Source organism: Mesoplodon densirostris, chromosome X (genome assembly GCF_025265405.1).
Source record: "Mesoplodon densirostris isolate mMesDen1 chromosome X, mMesDen1 primary haplotype, whole genome shotgun sequence".
Lineage (NCBI taxonomy): Eukaryota > Metazoa > Chordata > Mammalia > Artiodactyla > Ziphiidae > Mesoplodon > Mesoplodon densirostris.
This window is the reverse complement of record NC_082681.1, coordinates 89,285,492-89,304,512: the sequence shown is the minus strand read 5'-3', so window position 1 is coordinate 89,304,512 and position 19,021 is coordinate 89,285,492. Positions and strand designations below refer to the sequence as shown.

General features: G+C 38.7%; 1 protein-coding gene across 9 annotated transcripts in view; it reads left to right on the top strand.

Moving 5' to 3' along the window:
• KLF8 (KLF transcription factor 8) overlaps positions 1-19,021 on the top strand; it is a 346,775-nt gene that overhangs the window by 308,962 nt on the left and 18,792 nt on the right. For all 9 annotated transcript variants that reach the window (XR_009530891.1, XM_060087557.1, XM_060087553.1 and 6 more), the window contains 2 exons: positions 1,796-1,901; positions 2,513-2,652. Coding sequence is in view for 8 of the 9 variants with exons in the window: in XM_060087557.1 (XP_059943540.1) it covers positions 1,796-1,901; positions 2,513-2,652 (246 nt within the window). In the remaining variant the exon portion in view is untranslated. The remainder of the gene's footprint in view (positions 1-1,795; positions 1,902-2,512; positions 2,653-19,021) is intronic.

Genomic DNA, 19,021 nt, shown 5'->3' with positions numbered 1-19,021 from the left:
AGAAAGCTATGTTTATCTCCCTTTCACCACTATCCCCCAGCTACCCAGTTCCCCTCCTAGAGACATATCTAGTTTGTAATGGAGAATGATGGAAGAAAATTATATGGCTTCTTGAAGTGGTTCAAGATATTTATCTTCACAGCATCTGTAGAATTACAAGCAGTTTTGGATGTGCAACTTTAGGAAGGATGTTGGGAAATTGGAGTATAATCAGAGGAGAAAGATTAAGATGGTGAGAGGACTAAAACCCATGTCAGAAAGGAGATGATAAATGTTTAGCATGAATTAAAAATACCAAAGGGGAGATATGCGGGTGGAAATGACTAGGAACCAGATTTCAGCTCAGTGTAAAAAAAAACTTCCTAAGAGTTTTCTACCTTTGAAATTCAATGCCATGCCTTGTGATCTTCCCCTCACTAAATGTAGGAGAATGACATACTAAGCATCAAGTTGCTGAGACTGCGCCGGGTTCTTTTGAATAAAAATGCCATTATCGATTAGTGGTTAATTGTGGTAATTATAAGTATTCATAACAATCTTGTTTTTGAGATCCCCTGAGGGGGTTATTTAAAATACAATTATCAATTTTCATATAGGGAGAGAGCCAAACAAAACAGGAAATGGGAAAATAAAATTCTTTGTGTGAGAGTTTGCTGATATCAAGGCAGTGGTAACACCAAGGGATGGTTTGATGGGCTTTGAATTCCCCCCCACCACCATAATATCCATCAGTCCACCAGAACCATTTTAAATAAACGGAATAAATTTTAAAGTGTTCAATGTAGTTTCAAGCTAAGACCATTAGCACAGTGGTCTCCAAATGGTATGCTTACACCTTGGTGGGGGACAAAGGGGGTATTGCACAAAGTATTTGGAGCATAAAAAGAAAGCATCAAAACTTCTATTTGTATTGTCTCACCCTTTACATGTTATTTTGTTTATTTTTTATATTGCACACAACATTTTAGGATGCTAGTACATTTATATCATAAACACACACATATGCATGCAGAGACACAGACACAGCTATATGCTTAAAACGTTTTAGTGAATGATACACAATGTATGGAGGTGACTGCGCTAGCCAAATACTCCCCATCCCCAACTTTATTGCCACCCTTAAGTTTCTGCTATATAGAAAATTTGAAGCTTTCACTAGATCTAGGAGATGTCTGACCATCTGACTGAGTTTTGTTAGGCGTCAGAAACACCATTGGTTGACAATAAATATTTAAGGGCTTCTGCCAACATAGGTGGAAGGGGAGGACATTAACATGTATCAAGCACCTACTAGACATTCATTATGTGTCTCATCTCATTCTGTGTTTCCATTAAGGAACACAAAAGCCAAAGGGGATGTTCTCACCTCTAGCATGAGCCTAGGCATTGATCTGAGGACAGCCAGGGAACTATTTAGAGTTTGATTCAACAAATACGAATTGAACCTGACTTTTCAACAGACACTGTCTTTGGTCCTCGAGATAGGGAGTTGAATCATACCCAGACCTTATCCTAGAGAAACCCACTATCTTATCTTACTCACTATCCTAGAGAAGCTCATTCTAGTGAGAGTGCTCCACACTACCCTTCCCTCAAAGGAATTTCTTTATCCTGCTCTGCTAAAATTTTAAATGCTCTTCTCTTCCTTCCATATAAATGTACTTCTTCCATCTTTGCTTTTTCTTTATTTCTCTATCTTGCTGATACTTTTCATTGTGGGCCAAACTGGGAATCCTGAAAATGATTAGAGGCTCATATATTTGTAGCCCACACTGCTCCTTTTCTTTGCTTTTAGTTAAAGTTGACCCCACCTCCATGTCTCCACTGGAGATCCCAAGTGACAGTGAGGAGAGTACAATTGAGAGTGGATCCTCAGCCTTACAGGGTTTTCAGGTACAAGAGTAAGTACTTTTATCTTTACTTCAAGTCTGTCTCTGTGTGTGTGTCTGTGGTAAAAGTGGAACAAATTCTCAGACACAATAGTAAGAATTTGAGGACAACAAAATATAGGTAAACTGCCTTTTCAGTGAAGGTATGAGCTTGTATGCACACATGTGCATGGACATGGATGTTATGACACAATAATGTTTTAATTTTAGATCATCAGTTTTTACCCTTGGAAAATTTACAAATTTCCTATAAAGTACAGTTGCATTCTCTTTCTCTCTGTAAGTTTAAAGCAACCTTATCATTGGTTTGTGTTTTAGCAACCATGTTGGATGAAAAATACATTTCTTTAAACCTAAGAATGAAGCTTATTAGAGTGAAATGCTCATACTGCTTGGGAACAGAAACCACCCAAAGAAACATTACCACCTTGTGGGACCTGCATTTACTGAGTAGAATGGCTTAGTTGAGGGAATTGCTTGAGCTATTTCAATTATTGGGGGGGATGGTATTAAATTTGCATAAATTAAATGCATGTATCCGGTGATCCCATTATATGTAAGTCCATTTATTTAGCCTCCACTTTAAAATCACTCTTTGGCCTTATCTCTCTTTCTTTGCTCAGACCAGCAGCAATGAGCCAAATACAGGGAGAAGAGTCCCTTGACTTGAAGAGAAGACGGATTCACCAGTGTGACTTTGCGGGATGCAGCAAAGTGTACACCAAAAGCTCTCACCTGAAAGCCCACCGAAGAATCCATACAGGTCTGCCCACTTCCACCCTACCCCCAACACACACACACACACACACACACACACACACACACACACACACACACAATCTCTGAGTGACAGGAAGAGAAGAAAGTCTTGAAACAAAGGTTGATCTATTTATACTCATCGGCACAGGTTCCATTCATGGCTTTTACCCCTATGTCTTGTTTCTACTCTACGGTATCTTTCATGAAACCAGCCTAAGAAAACACTAAACCTGGTGTCTTCTGAATAGTTATCATTCCCATTGAGCACCTGTAGGTCTTCCTGATTGGGAAGTCATAATATTTATAAAAAGATTAAGGCAGATAATACTCCCTCCCTTGCTACCAGAGTCCCACAAGTTTTATTGAGTATTGAAAAGTACAGTGAAATTAAAGCAGGCTTTTGGAGCTCAGCATCATTTACCAACCTATAACATATCTTTGTTCTCATTAGAAATGAAAGGTGGACATTAGAAAGAATAAGTAAAGCAGACCTGGGGGCTGAGGGCGGGGGCTGGGGGAGTGAGCAAATTGCCCCATCTGAAGGAGAACTATCACTCAACTCCAAATAAGTATTACCAAATCTCCCAAATTAAAAAGAATCATGATTTTTATGTGAAACATCCTAGATTTTGAATGTTGGCATGTAATTAAGCAAATTTTATAACATCACAGATTCAAAGAAACCTGCCTATGGGCCAGAAATAACTTTTCAGTCATCAGTTTGTACCCTCTCCTTGAAGACTCCTCATCCCCATTCATCTCCAGCTCAGAAGTGAGATTTGGACACCCTGGACTAGGAAGGGGAACTCTTTTCTTGTAAACATATACTGTATTAGAGTTTGTATAGAACCCAACCTTGGTATGCAACCTGGGTATACTTTTTTTCTATTACTGGTATTCCACAGGTTCTTTGGAACTAAGAGAGCTGAAGAAATGCCTGCTTTATTGCACTCTAAAGATTGGGATTCATTGCGAGGGGTTCCAGAGAGTGATATCCTTGTCTCTGGTAGATATTCTCAGCAGAGAGCCATGAGGCTCTAGATTATCTGGATACCACCTCTAGTATGCAATGCAGCCCTTCATCTCTTTTGAGCTTACAATCATGCAAAGCAGAAAGTACAGATACAACAATTTCCATTTAACATACAGTTAAGCCCCAGTTTTTAATAACAGCATCACCCATTCACATAACGACTGATTCTTAACATTCTCTGTGCCCCCAGTTATGTGTTTCTAAACTTCTATTATTTCTCTCTTCAAATAGCTCATTTATTGAGGATGTAAACATAATAGCCAAGAGCATACACTGTGAAACTACACTGCCTGAATTTGACATCCCAGTCTATCACTCATTAGCTGAAAGTTACTTCACCTTTCTTTGCCTCAGTTTCCTTATCTGGGAATATTAATAGTTCAAACACTTAGAATACTGTCTGACATATAGTAAACTCTCAATAAATGTGAGCTATTATTTGTATCCTTTCAATTCCAGTCTCACTTCCACACAGTTAAGCTTTCTGTCTTAATTTATACTTTTTCTCCTACAACTTTATAGTTGAAAATTAAAATTGTTCATATTTAAGATATAAAAATGGGTGATTTGATATGTATACATTCTGAAATATTCACCACAAACAAACTGATTAACCCGTCCATCACCTCACAAAGTTACCTTGTGTGTATGTGTGTGTTTCTCGTGAGAACACCTAAGATACATCCTCTTAGCAAATTTCAAGTATACAATATTGTTAACTACAGTCACATTGTTGTACATTAGATTTCTAGGACTTATTTATCTTGCAGAACTGAAATTTGTACCACAGACCAACATTTCCCCATATCCCCACCTCAAACCCTGGTTAGCAAGATTCTATACTCTGTTTCAATGAGTTTGACATTTTTTAAAAAATTATAGTTGATTTACAATACATATTAAGTTCTGGTGTACAACATACTGATCCAATATTTCTTATAGATTATACTCCACTTAAAGTTATTATAAAATATTAACTATATTCACTGTCAAAAAAATAAAATATGTATATATATATATATGATTTTACACCTTATTTGACATACTGTTTGAAGATATTTTCTCCCATTCAGTAGGTTGCCTTTTCATTTTGTAGATGGTTTCCTTGGCTGTGCAAAAGCTGCTAAGTTTAATTAGGTCCCATCGATTTATTTTTGTTTTGTTTCCTTTGCCTGCGGAGACAGATCCAAAAAAAGTATTGCTACAAATTATGTCAAAGAGTGTCCCCCTTATGCTTTCTTCTAGACGTTTTATGGTTTATGGTATTAAATTTAGGTCTTTAATATATTTTGATTTTATTTTTATATGGTGTTAGAAAATGCTTTATTTCATTCTTTTATATGTAGCTGTCCAGTTTTCCCAGCACCACTTACTGAAGAGACTGTCTTTTCCTCATTGTACATTTTTGTGCCCTTTGTCATGGATTAATTGACTATATGTATATGGGTTAATTTCTGGGCTCTCTGTTCTGTTCCACTGATCTATGTGTCTGTTTTTGTGCCAGTACCAATCTGTTTGGATTACTGTAGCTTTGTAGGACAGTCTAAAGTCAGGTAGCATGACAATTTCAGTTTCATTCTTTTTTTTTTTTTGATGATTGCTTTTGCTATTCAGGGTCTTTTGTTGTTCCATATAAATTTTAGGATTACTAGTTTTAGATCGGTGAAAAATGTCATGGGTATTTGGATAGGGATTGCATTAAATCTGTAGATTGCTTTGGGTGGTATGGATATTTTAACAATATTAATTCTTCAAATCCAAGAACATGGAATATATTTCCATTTTTTGTATTATTTTCAAATTTCTTTATCAATGTTTTATAGTTTTAGAGTATAGGTCTTTCATCTCCTTGATTAAGTTTATTCCTAGGTATTTTATTCTTTTTGATGTGATTGTAAATGGGATGGTTTCCTTAATTTACATTTCTTCTAGTTCATTATTAGTGTATAGAAAATCTACAGATTTCTGTATATTAATCTTGTATCCTGTAACTTTACTGAAATCATTTATCAGTTCTAATAGCTTTTGGGTATAAACCTCAGGTTTTCTATGTCATCTGCAAATAGTGACAGTTTTACTTCCTCTCTTCCAATTTGGATGCCTTTTACTTCTTTTTCTTGTTTAACTTCTCTAACATGAATTTCCAATACTATGTTGAGCAAAAGTGGCAATAATGGGCATGCTAATCTTGTTCTTTGTATTAGAGCAGAAGTTCCAACCCCCGGGCCACTGACTGGTACTGGTCTGTGGCCTGTTAGGAACCAAGCTGCACAGCAGGAGGCAAGCAGTGGGCAAGCAAGTGAAGCTTCATCTGTATTTACAGCTGCTCCCCATCACTAGCATTACTGCCTGAGCTCCTTCTCCTGTCATATCAGTGGTGGCCTTAGGGTCTCATTGGAGCACGAAACCTACTGTGAACTGTGCATACGAGGGATCTAGGTTGCACACTCCTTATGATAATCTATGCCTGGTTATCTGAGATGGAGCTGAGGCAATGATGCTAGGGAGCTGGGGAGTGACTTCAAATACAGATTATCATTAGCAGAATGGTTTGACTGCACAGAGACCATAATAAATCAATTGCTTGCAGACTCATATCAAAACCCTATCAATGAGTGGCAAGTGTAAACAAACTCAGGGCTCCTACTGATTCTGCATTATGGTGAGTTGTGTAATTATTTCATTATATATTACAATGTTATAATAATAGAAATAAAGTGCACAATAAATGTAATGCACTTGAATCATCCCGAAAACATCTGCACCACCCCAGTCCATGGAAAAATTGTCTTCCATGAAACTGCCCTGGTGCCAAAAAGGTTGGAGACCACTGTATTAGAGAAAAAGCTTTCATCTTTTCATCATTGAGTATGATGTTAACTGTAGGCTTGCCTTTATTATGGTGAGGTATATTCCCTCTATGCTCACTTTTTGAGAGTTTTTATTATAAACAGATGCTGATTTTGTCAAGTGCTTCTTCAGTGCTTATTCAGATGATCTCATGATTTTTATTCTTCTTTTTGTTAATTGGTTTTGATTGATTTGCACATATTGAACCATTCTTACAACCCTGGAATAAGTCCCACTTCATCATAGATCCTTTTTATGTACTGTTGGATTCGGTTTGCTAATATTTTGTTCAGGAGTTTTACATCTATATTCATCAGAGATATTGGTGCATAATTTTCATTTTATAGTTTCTTTTTCTGGTTTTGATATCAGGGTAGTGGTGGCCTCGTATAATGAATTTGGGAATATTCCATCCTCTAAAAATTCTTTGTATGGTTTCAGAAGAATAGGTATTAACTCTATTTTTTTAAATTTATTTTACTTATTTTATTTTTGGCTGCATTGGGTCTTCATTAATTGTGCGCAGGTTTTCTCTAGTTGCAGCAAGCAGGGGCTACTCTTCATTGTGGTGCACGGGCTTCTCACTGCAGTGGCTTCTCTTGTTGCAGAGTATGGGCTCTAGGCACATGGGCTTCAGTAGTTGCAACACATGGGCTTAGGAGTGGTGGCTCGTGGGCTCTAGAGTGCAGAGTGAGTAGTTGTGGTGCATGGGATTAGATGCTCTGTGGCATGTGGGATCTTCCCGCACCAGGGTTCGAACCCATGTCCCCTACATTGGCAGGCAGATTCTTAACCACTGTACTACCAGAGAAACTCTAACTCTTCTTTAAATGTTTGGTAGAATTTCCCTTTGAATCCAACAGACGATGAAGTTTTGTTTGCTGGGAATTTTTTTTTTGTTTGTATTTTAGGTAACAAATTTAATTTCACTACTAGTGATCAGTCTGACTAGGTTCTGTATTGCTTTCTACTTCAGGTTTGGAAGGTTGTATGTTTCTACAAATTTGTCAATTTCTTCTACGTTTTCCATTTGTTGACATATAACTGTTGATAGTTTTCTCTCTCTCTCTTTTTTTTTTACATCTTAATTGGAGTATAATGGCTTTACAATGGTGTGTTAGTTTCTCCTTTATAACAAAGTGAATCAGTTATACATATACGTATGTTCCCATATCTCTTCCCTTTTGCGTCTCCCTTGCTCCCACCCTCCATATTCCACCCTTCTAGGTGGTCACAAAGCACTGAGCTGATCTCCCTGTGCTATGAGGCTGCTTCCCACTAGCTATCTATTTTACGTTTGGTAGTGTATATATGTCCATGCCAATCTCTCACTTTATCACAGCTTACCCTTCCCCTCCCCATATCCTCAAATCCTTTCTCTAGTAGTCCTGTGTCTTTATTCCTGGCTTACCCCTAGGTTCTACATGGCATTTTTTCCCGTAAATTCCGTATATATGTGGTAACATATGGTATTTGTCTTTCTCTTTCTCACTTATTTCACCTTGTATGACAAACCCTAGGTCCATCTACCTCATTAAAAATAGCTCAATTTCATTTCTTTTTATGGCTGAGCAATATTCCATTGTATATATGTGCCACATCTTCTTTATCCATTCATCCGATGATGGACACTTAGGTTGGTTCCATCTCTGGGCTATTGTAAATAGAGCTGCAATGTACATTTTGGTACATGACTCTTTTTAAATTATGGTTTTCTCAGGGTATATGCCCAGTAGTGGGATTGCTGGGCCATATGGTAGTTCTATTTGTATATTTTTAGGAACCTCCATACTGTTCTCTATAGTGGCTGTACCAACTCACATTCCCACCAGCAGTGCAAGAGTGTTCCCTTTTCTCCACACCCTCTCCAGCATTTATTGTTTCTAGATTTCTTGATGATGGCCATTCTGACTGGTGTGAGATGATATCTCATTGTAGTTTTGATTTGCATTTCTCTAATGATTAATGATGTTGAGCATTCTTTCATGTGTTTGTTGGCAGTCTGTATATCTTCTTTGGAGAAATGTCTATTTAGGTCTTCTGCCCATTTTTGGATTGGATTGTTTGGTTTTATTTTTTTTTTTTTTTGTTATTGAGCTGCATGAGCTGCTTATAAATTTGGAGAGTAATCCTTTTTCAGTTGCTACATTAGCAAATATTTTCTCCCATTCTGATGGTTGTCTTTTGGTCTTGTTTACGGTTTCCTTTACTGTAGAAAAGCTTTGAAGTTTCATTAGGTCCCATTTGTTTATTTTTGTTTTTATTTCCATTTCTCTAGGAGGTGGGTCAGAAAGGATCTTGCTGTGAATTATGTCATAGAGTGTTCTGCCTATGTTTTCCTCTAAGAGTTGGATAGTTTCTGGCCTTACATTTAGGTCTTTAATCCATTTTGGGCTTATTTTTTTGTATTCTGTTAGGGAGTGATCTAATCTCATACTTTTACATGTCCCTGTCCAGTTTTCCCAGCACCACTTATTGAAGAGGCTGTCCTTTCTTCACTGTACATTCCTGCCTCCTTTATCAAAGATAAGTGGACTATATGTGCGTGGGTTTATCTCTGGGCTTTCTATCCTGTTCCATTGATCTATCTTTCTGTTTTTGTGCCAGTACCACACTGTCTTGATTACTGTAGCTTTGTCAGGGAGCCTGATTCCTCCATCTCCGTTTTTCGTTCTCAAGATTGCTTTGGCTATTCGGGGTCTTTTGTTTTTCCAAACAAATTTTGAAATTTTTTGTTCTAGTTCTGTGAAAAATGCCAGTGGTAGTTTGATAGGGATTGCATTGAATCTGTAGATTGCTTTGGGTAGTAGAGTCATTTTCACAATATTGATTCTTCCAATCCAGGAGCATGGTATATCTCTCCATCTATTTGTATCATCTTTAATTTCTTTCATCAGTGTCTTATAATTTTTGGCATACAGGTCTTTTGTCTCCTTAGGTAGGTTTATTCCTAGATATTTTATTCTTTTTGTTGCCATGCTAAATGGAAATGTTTTCTTGATTTCATTTTCAGATTTTTCATCATTAGTGTACAGGAATGCCAGAGATTTCTGTGCATTAATTTTGTATCCTGCTACTTTACCAAATTCATTGATTAGCTTTAGTAGTTTTATTGTAGCCTCTTTAGGATTATCTATGTATAGTATCATGTCATCTGCAAACAGTGACAGCTTTACTTCTTCTTTTCCAATTCGGATTCCTTTTATTTCCTTTTCTTCTCTGATTGCTGTGGCTAAAACTTCCAAAACTAAGTTGAATAAGAGTGGTGAGAGTGGGCAGCCTTGTCTTGTTCCTGATCTTAGTGGAAATGGTTTCAGTTTTTCACCATTGAGGAAAATGTTGGCTGTGGGTTTGTCATATATGGCCTTTATTATGTTGAGGAAAGTTCCCTCTATGCCCACTTTCTGCACGGTTTTTATCATAAATGGGTGTTGAATTTTGTCGAAAGCTTTCTCTGCATCTATTGAGATGATCATATGGTTTTTCTCCTTCAATTTGTTAATATGATGTATCACATTGATTGATTTGCGTATATTGAAGAATCCTTGCATTCCTGGAATATACCCCACTTCATCATGGTGTATGATCCTTTTAATGTGCTGTTGGATTCTGTTTGCTAGTGTTTTGTTGAGGATTTTTGCATCTATGTTCATCAGTGTTATTGGCCTGTAGTTTTCTTTCTTTGTGACATCCTTGCCTGGTTTTGGTATCAAGGTGATGGTGGCCTCATAGAATGAGTTTGGGAGTGTTCCTCCCTCTGCTATATTTTGGAAGTGTTTGAGAAGAATAGGTGTTAGCTCTTCTCTTAATGTTTGATAAAATTCGCCTGTGAAGCCATCTGGTCCTGGGCTTTTCTTTGTTGGAAGATTTTTAATCACAGTTTCAATTTCAGTGCTTGTGATTGGTCTATTCATATTTTCTATTTCTTCCTGAGTCAGTCTTGGCAGGTTGTGCATTTCTAAGAATTTGTCCATTTCTTCCAGGTTGTCCGTTTTATTGGCATAGACTTTCTTGTAGTAATCTCTCATGATCTTTTGTATTTCTGCAGTGTCAGTTGTTACTTCTCCTTTTTCATTGCTAATTCTATTGATTTGAGTCTTCTCCCTTTTTTTCTTGATGAGTCTGGCTAATGGTTTGTCAATTTTGTTTATCTTCTCAAAGAACCAGCTTTTAGTTTGGTTGATCTTTGCTATCATTTCCTTCATTTCTTTTTCATTTATTTCTGATCTGATCTTTATGATTTCTTTCCTTCTGCTAACTTTGGGGGTTTTTTGTTCTTCTTTCTCTAATTGCTTTAGGTGCAGGTTGTTTACTCGAGATGTCTCCTGTTTCTTAAGGTGTGATTGTATTGCTATAAACCTCCCCCTTAGAACTGCTTTTGCTGCATCCCATAGGTTTTGTGTCATCGTGTCTCCACTGTCATTTGTTTCTAGGTATTTTTTTAATTTCCTCTTTGATTTCTTCCGTGATCACTTCTTTATTGAGTAGTGTATTGTTTAGCCTCCATGTGTTTGTATTTTTTACAGATCTTTTCCTTTAATTGATATCTAGTCTCATAGCATTGTGGTCAGAAAAGATACTTGATACAATTTCAATTTTCTTAAATTTACCAAGGCTTGATTTGGGACCCAAGATATGATCTATTCTGGAGAATGTTCCATGAGCACTTGAGAAAAATGTGTATTCTGTTGTTTTTGGATAGAATGTCCTATAAATCTAAATTAAGTCCATCTTGTTTAATGTATCATTTAAAGCTTGTGTTTCCTTATTTATTTACATTTTGGCTGATATGTCCATTGGTGAAAGTGGGGTGTTAAAGTCCCCATCTATGAATGTGTTACTTTTGATTTCCCCTTTTATGGCTGTTAGTATTTGCCTTATGTATTGAGGTGCTCCTATGTTGGGTGCATAAATACTTACAATTGTTATATCTTCTTCTTGGTTCGATCCATTGATCCTTATGTAGTATCCTTATTTGTCTCTTCTAATTGTGTTTATTTTAAATTATATTTTGTCTGATATGAGTATTTCTACTCCAGCTTTCTTTTGGTTTCCATTAGCATGGAATATATTTTGCATTCCCCTTACTTTCAGTCTGTATGTGTCTCTAGGTCTGAAGAGGTTCTCTTGTAGACAGCCTATATATGGGTCTTTTTTTTTTTTTTTGTATCCATTCAGCCAATCTGTGTCTTTTGATGGGAGCATTTAGTCTTTTTACATTTAAGGTAAGTATCGACATGTATGGTCCTATTCCAATTTTCTTAATTGTTTTGGTTTCGTTATAATAGGTGTTTTCCTTCTCTTGTGTTTCTTGCCTAGGGAAGTTCTTTTAGCATTTGTTGTAAAGCTGGTTTGGTGGTGCTGAACTCTCTCAGCTTTTGCTTGTCTGCAAATGTTTTAATTTCTCCATCAAATCTGAATGAGATCCTTGCTGGGTAGAGGAACCTTGGTTGCTGATTTTTCTCCTTCATCAGTTTAAATATGTCCTGCCACTCCCTTCTGGTTTGCCGAGTTTCTGATGAAAGACCAGCTGTTAACCTTATGGGGATTTCCTTGTGTGTTATTTCTTGTTTTTCCCGTGCTGCTTTGAATATGTTTTCTTTGTATTTAATTTTAGACACTTTGATTAATATGTATCTTGGCATATTTCTTGTTGGATTTATCCTGTATGGCACTCTCTGTGCTTCCTGGAGTTGATTATCTGTTTCCTTTCCCATATTAGGGAAGTTTTCAACTATAATCTCTTCAAATATTTTCTCAGTCCTGTTCTTTTTCTCTTCTTCTTCTGGAACCCCTATAAACTGAATGTTGTTGCCTTTATTGTTGTCCCAGAGGTCTCTGAGACTGTCCTCAGTTCTTTTCATTCTTTTTTTCTTTATTCTGCTCTGAAGTAGTTATTTCTACTCTTTTATCTTCCAGGTCACTTACTGTTCTTCTGCCTCAGTTATTCTGCTATTGATCCCTTCTAGAGTATATTTAACTTAATTTATTGTGTTGTTCATCATTGCTTGTTTCCTCTTTAGTTCTTCTAGGTCCTTGTTAAATGTTTGTTGCTTTTTCTCTATTCTATTTCCAAGATTTTGGATCATCTTTACTATCATTATTCTGAATTTTTTTTCAGGTAGACTGACTATTTTCTCTTCATTTGTTGTGCCTGGTGGCTTTTTATCTTGCTCCTTCATCTGCTGTGTTTTTCTATCTTCTCATTTTGCTTATCTTCCTGTGTTTAGTGTCTCCTTCTTGCAGGCTGTAGGTTCGTAGTTCCCATTGTTTTTGGTGTCTCTCCCCAGTGGCTAATGTTGGTTCAGTGGGTTGTGTAGGCTTGATGGTGGTGGAGACTAGTGCCTGTGTTCTGGTGGATGAGGCTGGATCTTGTCTTTCTGGTGGGCAGGTCCATGTCTGTTTGTGTGTTTTAGGGTGTCTGTAGACTTATTATGATTTTAGGCAGCCTCTCTGCTCATGGGTGGGGTTGTGTTCCTGTCTTGCTAGTTGTTTGGCATAGGGTGTTCAGCACTGTAGCTTGCTGGTCATTGAGTGTAGCTGGGTGCTGGTGTTGAGATGGAGATCTCTGGGGGATTTTTGCCATTTGATATTATATGGAGCTGGGAGGTCTCTTGTGGACCAGTGTCCTTAAGTTGGCTCTCCCACCTCAGAGGCACAGCACTGACTCTTGGCTGCAGCACCAAGAGCCTTTCATCTACATGGCTCAGAATAAAAGGGAGGAAATTTAGAAAAAAGAAAGAAGAAATGAAGGAAAGAAAGAAAGAAAGATAGAAAGAGAGATAGAAAGAAAGAAAGATAGATAGAAAGAGAGATAGAAAGAAAGAAAGTAGGGAGGGAGTGAGGGTGGGAGGGTGGAAGGAAGGAAGGAAAGAATGAAAGAAGATAAAATAAAATAAAATAAAATAAAATAAGGTAATATAAAGTAACATTATTAAAATAAAAATAATTATTAAGAAAAAAATTTCAAAAAAAGAAAAAAATAGAAAAAGAAAACGGACGGATAGAACCCTAGGACAAATGGTGGAAGCAAATCTATACAGACAAAATCTCACACAGAAGCGTACACATACACACTCACAGAAAGAGAAAAAGGGGAAAAAATAATAAACCTTGCTCTCAAAGTCCACCTCCTCATTTTGGGATGATTCACTGTCTATTCATGTATTCCACAGATGCAGGGTACATCAAGTTGATTTTGGAGCTTTAATCCGCTGCTTCTAAGGCTGCTGGGAGCGATTTCCCTTTCTCTTTGCTGTTCACACAGCTCCTGGGGCGCAGCTTTTGATTTGGCCCTGCCTCTGCATGCAGGTCACTGGAGGGCGTCTGTTTTTCACTCAGACAGGATGGGGTTAAAGGAGCAGCTGTTTCGGGGACTCTGGCTCACTCTGGCCTGAGGGATGGAGGGGTGCGGAGTGCAGGGCGAGCCTGCGGCAACAGAGGCCAACGTGACGTTGCACCTGCCTGAGGCGTACCGTGCATTCTCCCAGGGAAGTTGTCCCTGGGTCCCAGGACCCTGGCAGTGGCGGGCTGCACAGGCTCCCCGGAACAGGGTTGTGAATAGTGACCTGTGTTCTCCCACAGGCTTCTTGGTGGTGGCAGCAGCAGCCTTAACGGCTCATGCCCGTCTCTAAAGTCCACGCTTTTAGCCATGGCTCACGCCCGTCTCTGGAGCTCTTTTAAGCAGCACTCTTAATCCCCTCTCCTTGTGCACCAGGAAACAAAGAGGGAAGAAAAAGTCTCTTGCCTCTTGGGCAGGTCCAGACTTTTCCCCAGATTCCCTCCTGGATAGCCGTGGTGCACTAACCCCTGCAGGCCGTGTTCACACCGCCATCCCCAGTCCTCACCCTGCACTCCGACCGAAGCCTGAGCCTCAGCTCCCAGCCCCGCCTGCACTGACGGGTGAACAGACAAGCCTCTCCGGCTGGTGAGTGCCGGTCGGTACTGATCCTCTGTGCGGGAATCTCTCCGCTTTGCCCTCTGTACCCCTGTTGCTGTGCTCTCCTCTGCGGCTCTGAAGCTTTCTCCCTCCCCCACCCACTGTCTCTGCCCGTGAAGGGGTTTCCTAGTGTGTGGAACCCTTTCCTCCTTCACAGCTCCCTCCCACTTGTGCAGGTACTGTCCCTATCCTTTTGTCTCTGTTTATTCTTTTTTCTTTTGCCCTACCCAGGTACTTGGGGCCTTTCTTGCCTTTTGGGAGGTCTGAGGTCTTCTGCCAGTGTTCAGTACGTGTCCTGTAGGAGTTGTTCCACATGTAGATGTATCTCTGGTGTATCTGTGGGGAGGAAGGTGGTCTCCGCATCTTACTCTTCCACCATCTTCCCCTCGTCCCCCGATCGTTTTCTCTTTTAATTTTTTGTATCTCTGCGTAATTCATTGTTATTTCCTCTTCTTTCATTTGTTTTGTTTATTTGTATCCTCTCTCTTCTTTTTTGATGAGCCTGCCTAAAGACTTATCAATTTTGTTCATCTTCTCAAAAAAACTAGGTCTTAGTTTCATTGACCATTTCTATTGTTTTGTTTTTGTTTATGTTTTGTCTCCATGTTATTTATTTCCTCGCTGATCTTTATGATTTCCTTTCTTCTGCTGACTTTGTCCTTTCTTTGTTCATCTTTTTCTAATTCTTTTAGATGGAAGTTTAGATTGGTTTTTTTGAGATTTTTCTTGTTTCTTCTGGTAGGCCTGTCTTGACAAACCTTCCCTCTTAGAACTGCTTTTGCTGCATACCATAGATTTTGAAAAGTTGTGTTTCCATTTTCACTTACCTGGAGGTATTTTCTGATTTCCTCCTTGATTTTTTCATTGAACCATTGGTTTTCTTAGAAGTCTATTGTTTGGTCTCCATGTGTTTGTGCTTTTCCCATTTTTCTTCTTGTAATTGATTTCTAGTTTTATACTATTGTTGTTGGGAAAAAGTACATGATATTATTTCTATCCTCTTAAATTTATTGAGGCTTCTTTTGTGGCCTAGCATGTGATCTATCCTGGAGAATGTTCCATGTGCACTTGAAAAAATGTATATTTTGCTATTTTGTGATCAAATGTCCTATAGATATCTGTTAAGTCCAACTGGACTATTGTGTCATTTAAGACCACTGTTGCCTTATTGATTTTCTGTACAAATGGTCTGTCAATTGCTATAACTGGAGTGTTAAAGTCCCCTACTATTATTGAATTATTGTCATTTTGTTTTATGTATTTAGGTGCTCCCATATTGGGTTCTTATATGTTAACAAAATATCATCTTCTTGTACTGATTCCTTTGTCATTATATAATGCCTTTGTTTGTCTTTGGTTATGGCCTTTGTTTTAAAGTATATTTTGTCTTTGAGTATTGCTACCTCTACTTTAATATTTATTTCATTTGTATGAAATATCTTTTTCCAACCCCTCAGTTTCTGTCTGTGTATGTGTTTAACTCTGAAGTGAGTCTCCTGTAAGCAGCATACTCATGGGTCTTGTTTTGGTATTCAGTCACCATATTTTTTTGTTGGAGCATTTAGTCCATTGACATCTGAAGTAGTTATTGATAGGTATGTACTTATTCCCATCTTATTGCTTGTTTTCTCTTTGTTTTTACAGTTCTCCTCTGTTCATTTCTTCTTCTGTTTTTCTTCCCTTGTGGTTTGATGATTTTTTAAGTAATATTATTGTATTCCCTTATTTTTATTTTTTGGGTCTCTACCATAGGTTTTTGATTTGTAGTTAGCATGGGGTTCATATATGTTGATCTATAACTATATCTACTCTTTTAAACTCATAGTCATTTAAGTTCAAACACATTCTTAAAAATCCACATTTTTTACTTCCCTCCCCAACATTTCAATTTTTTTTTTTTTTTCTTTTTGCGGTATGTGGGCCTCTCACTGTTGTGGCCTCTCCCGTTGCGGAGCACAGGCTCCGGATGCGCAGGCCCGGCGGCCATGGCTCACGGGCCCAGACGCTCCGCGGCATATGGGATCCTCCCAGACCGGGGCACGAACCCGTATCCCCTGCATCGGCAGGCGGACTCTTAACCACTGCGCCACCAGGGAGGCCCCATTTCAATTTTTTTGAAGTCATATTTTACATCTTCATGTTTATCTCTTAACTGTTTATATAGTTATAGCTGCTTTTATAATTTGTTGTCTTTTTTTTAACTTTATACTGTCTTACTTAATTCGTTGATCTTCAATCCTTACTATATATTTGCCTTTCCTGGTGGGATTTTCCCTTTACAATAGATTCTTACTTCTTTTCCACTTAGAGAAGACCCTTTAATATTTATTTTATGGTAGGTTTAGTATTGATGAACTCTTTTAGTTTTTTCTTGTCTGAGAAGTTCTTTGTCTCTCTGATTCTGAATGATAATCTTGCTAGGTAGTTGCAGGGTTTTTTTCCCTTTCAACCCTTTGAATATATTATACCACTCCCTTCTTGCCTACAAAGTTTCTGCAGAGAAATTAGCTGATAGTCTTATGGATGTTCCCTTGTATATGACTTTGTTTTTCTATTGATTCCTGTATAATTTTGTCTTTAACTTTTATTGTTTGTACAAATATGGTATATCTTGGTGTAGATCTGTTTGGGTTAATCTAGTTTGGTACCCTCTGTGCTTCCTGTACTTGTACATCTGTTTCCATCTTTAAGTTTGGGAAGTTTTCAGCCATAATTTACTCAAATACATCTTCAATCCCCTTCTCTCTCCCTTCTTCTGAGACCCCTATAATGTGAACATTGGTAAGCTTAATGTTATCCCAGATATCTTATACTGCTTTTATTTTTTAATTTGTTTTTCTTTTTGCCGTTCTGATTGGGTGATTTCCACTATTCTACCTTCCAGATCACTTATGTGTTCTTATGTATCACTTAATTTGCTATTCATTCCTTCTAGTGTGTTTTTTATTTCACTTATTTAATTCTTCATTTCTGAATGGGGCTTTTTAAATGTTTTCTACCTGTTAAAATTTTTACTGTGTTCATCTATAATCTTCCCTAATTTACTTAACATTTTTGTTACCAATGCTTTGAATTCTTTATTTGTCAAATTGTTTATTTCTGTTTCATTATTCATTTTTTTCAGGTATATTCTCTTGCTCTTTTGATTGAGAGCAGTTCCTCTGCCTTTTCATTTTGCTTAACTTTCTCTGTCTCTATTAATTTAGGTGAAACAGTTACCTATTAATTTCTTGAAGGGGTGTTCTTATGTGGGAGTGCCCTGTACAGAATGTGTGTGCCCAATGCCTTTGCTTGAAGAGCTGGATCTGATGTGGATGCAAGTCATTTCTTTCCCCAGGGTGTGCTGGCAGCTATCACTTTGGTGGGGCTGGAGATGGAGAAGCTAGAGATGGATTTGGGTGTGAGGTGGAACTTCCCCTCTGCTCAGTAGCCATCATGGCCCTATCAGGGGTGGGGTCTGATCCTATGTTGCTGGAGCAGAAGCCCTGAGGGTAAGGCCTGAGCTGTCTCTGTTTAAGTGTGTGTTTTCCCTTCTCCCAGGATTGGGGTCCTTGCCCCAGAGGGGCAGAGTGCTGAAGCAATGTGACTCTGTGCAAGCTCTAGGCTCGGGTCAGCTACAGACAGAGGTTGAAGCTATCTCCATTTTACTGCCTGTGGAGGAACCCACAATTGTTTGCCTTGCTTGGCTCAGACACAGCAGTGGATGGAAGTTCCCTTTGTCCCTCACAGCTGATTTAGACCCCAGCTTCTGCTGCACCCACCCAGTTGTGGAATCATAAGGCAGGGCAGGTGGGAGTCCTGTGGGGATTCTCAACATATACAGGGCATGAGCTGTGGTAGGGTGGCCACTGTCAGAGTTTTGGGCTACATCTGATGCACTGCTTGAGTAAGCACTAACAATAGCTACCACCACTCTACACAGGCTCTCCTCTGGGAATCAGTATCCTCTGCATTCTACAGCCAAGTCTTCTTCCTGGTCATGGCAACCCTAGATCCAGTGCAGCGCTGTGACCAGAAGTGAGCAGGCCAAAGCATTTGCTGGGCTCAGGCTGGGATGCATGCAGAGAAGGCCATGGAAACCTGGCAACCATTACATCAGTCTTCTGTCCATCCTGCCTCAGAGGCAAGCCAACATACACACGTGCTTATCACCAGTGAAGTCCAGGCTTCCTACAGCCCTCCTGTTAGTCCAATCATTCCTCCAACCAACCAAGTGAGCTCATCTCTGCTCAGGAGTCTGGGACTTGGGTACCCAATCTGTGACTCTCATGGCTCATTTCTAAGGGCTGGTGTCTGCCTGTGCATTCTCCCCTTCCTTCTGAGGCCCCTCCCAGGGGCACAGATCTTGACCCAATCACTTTTCTTTCCCTCCTACCACACTACATGTGGATTTTTCTAACAGCCTTGGTTGTATAGGAGTCTTTCTGCCAGTTTTCAGCTAGCTTTCCATGTGACTTGTTCCATGTATAGTTGAATTTTTTCTGTGTTCATGGGGAAGATGAGCTCGATGTCCTCTTACTCCTCCATCTTGATCAATCCCCCTCTTGCTGC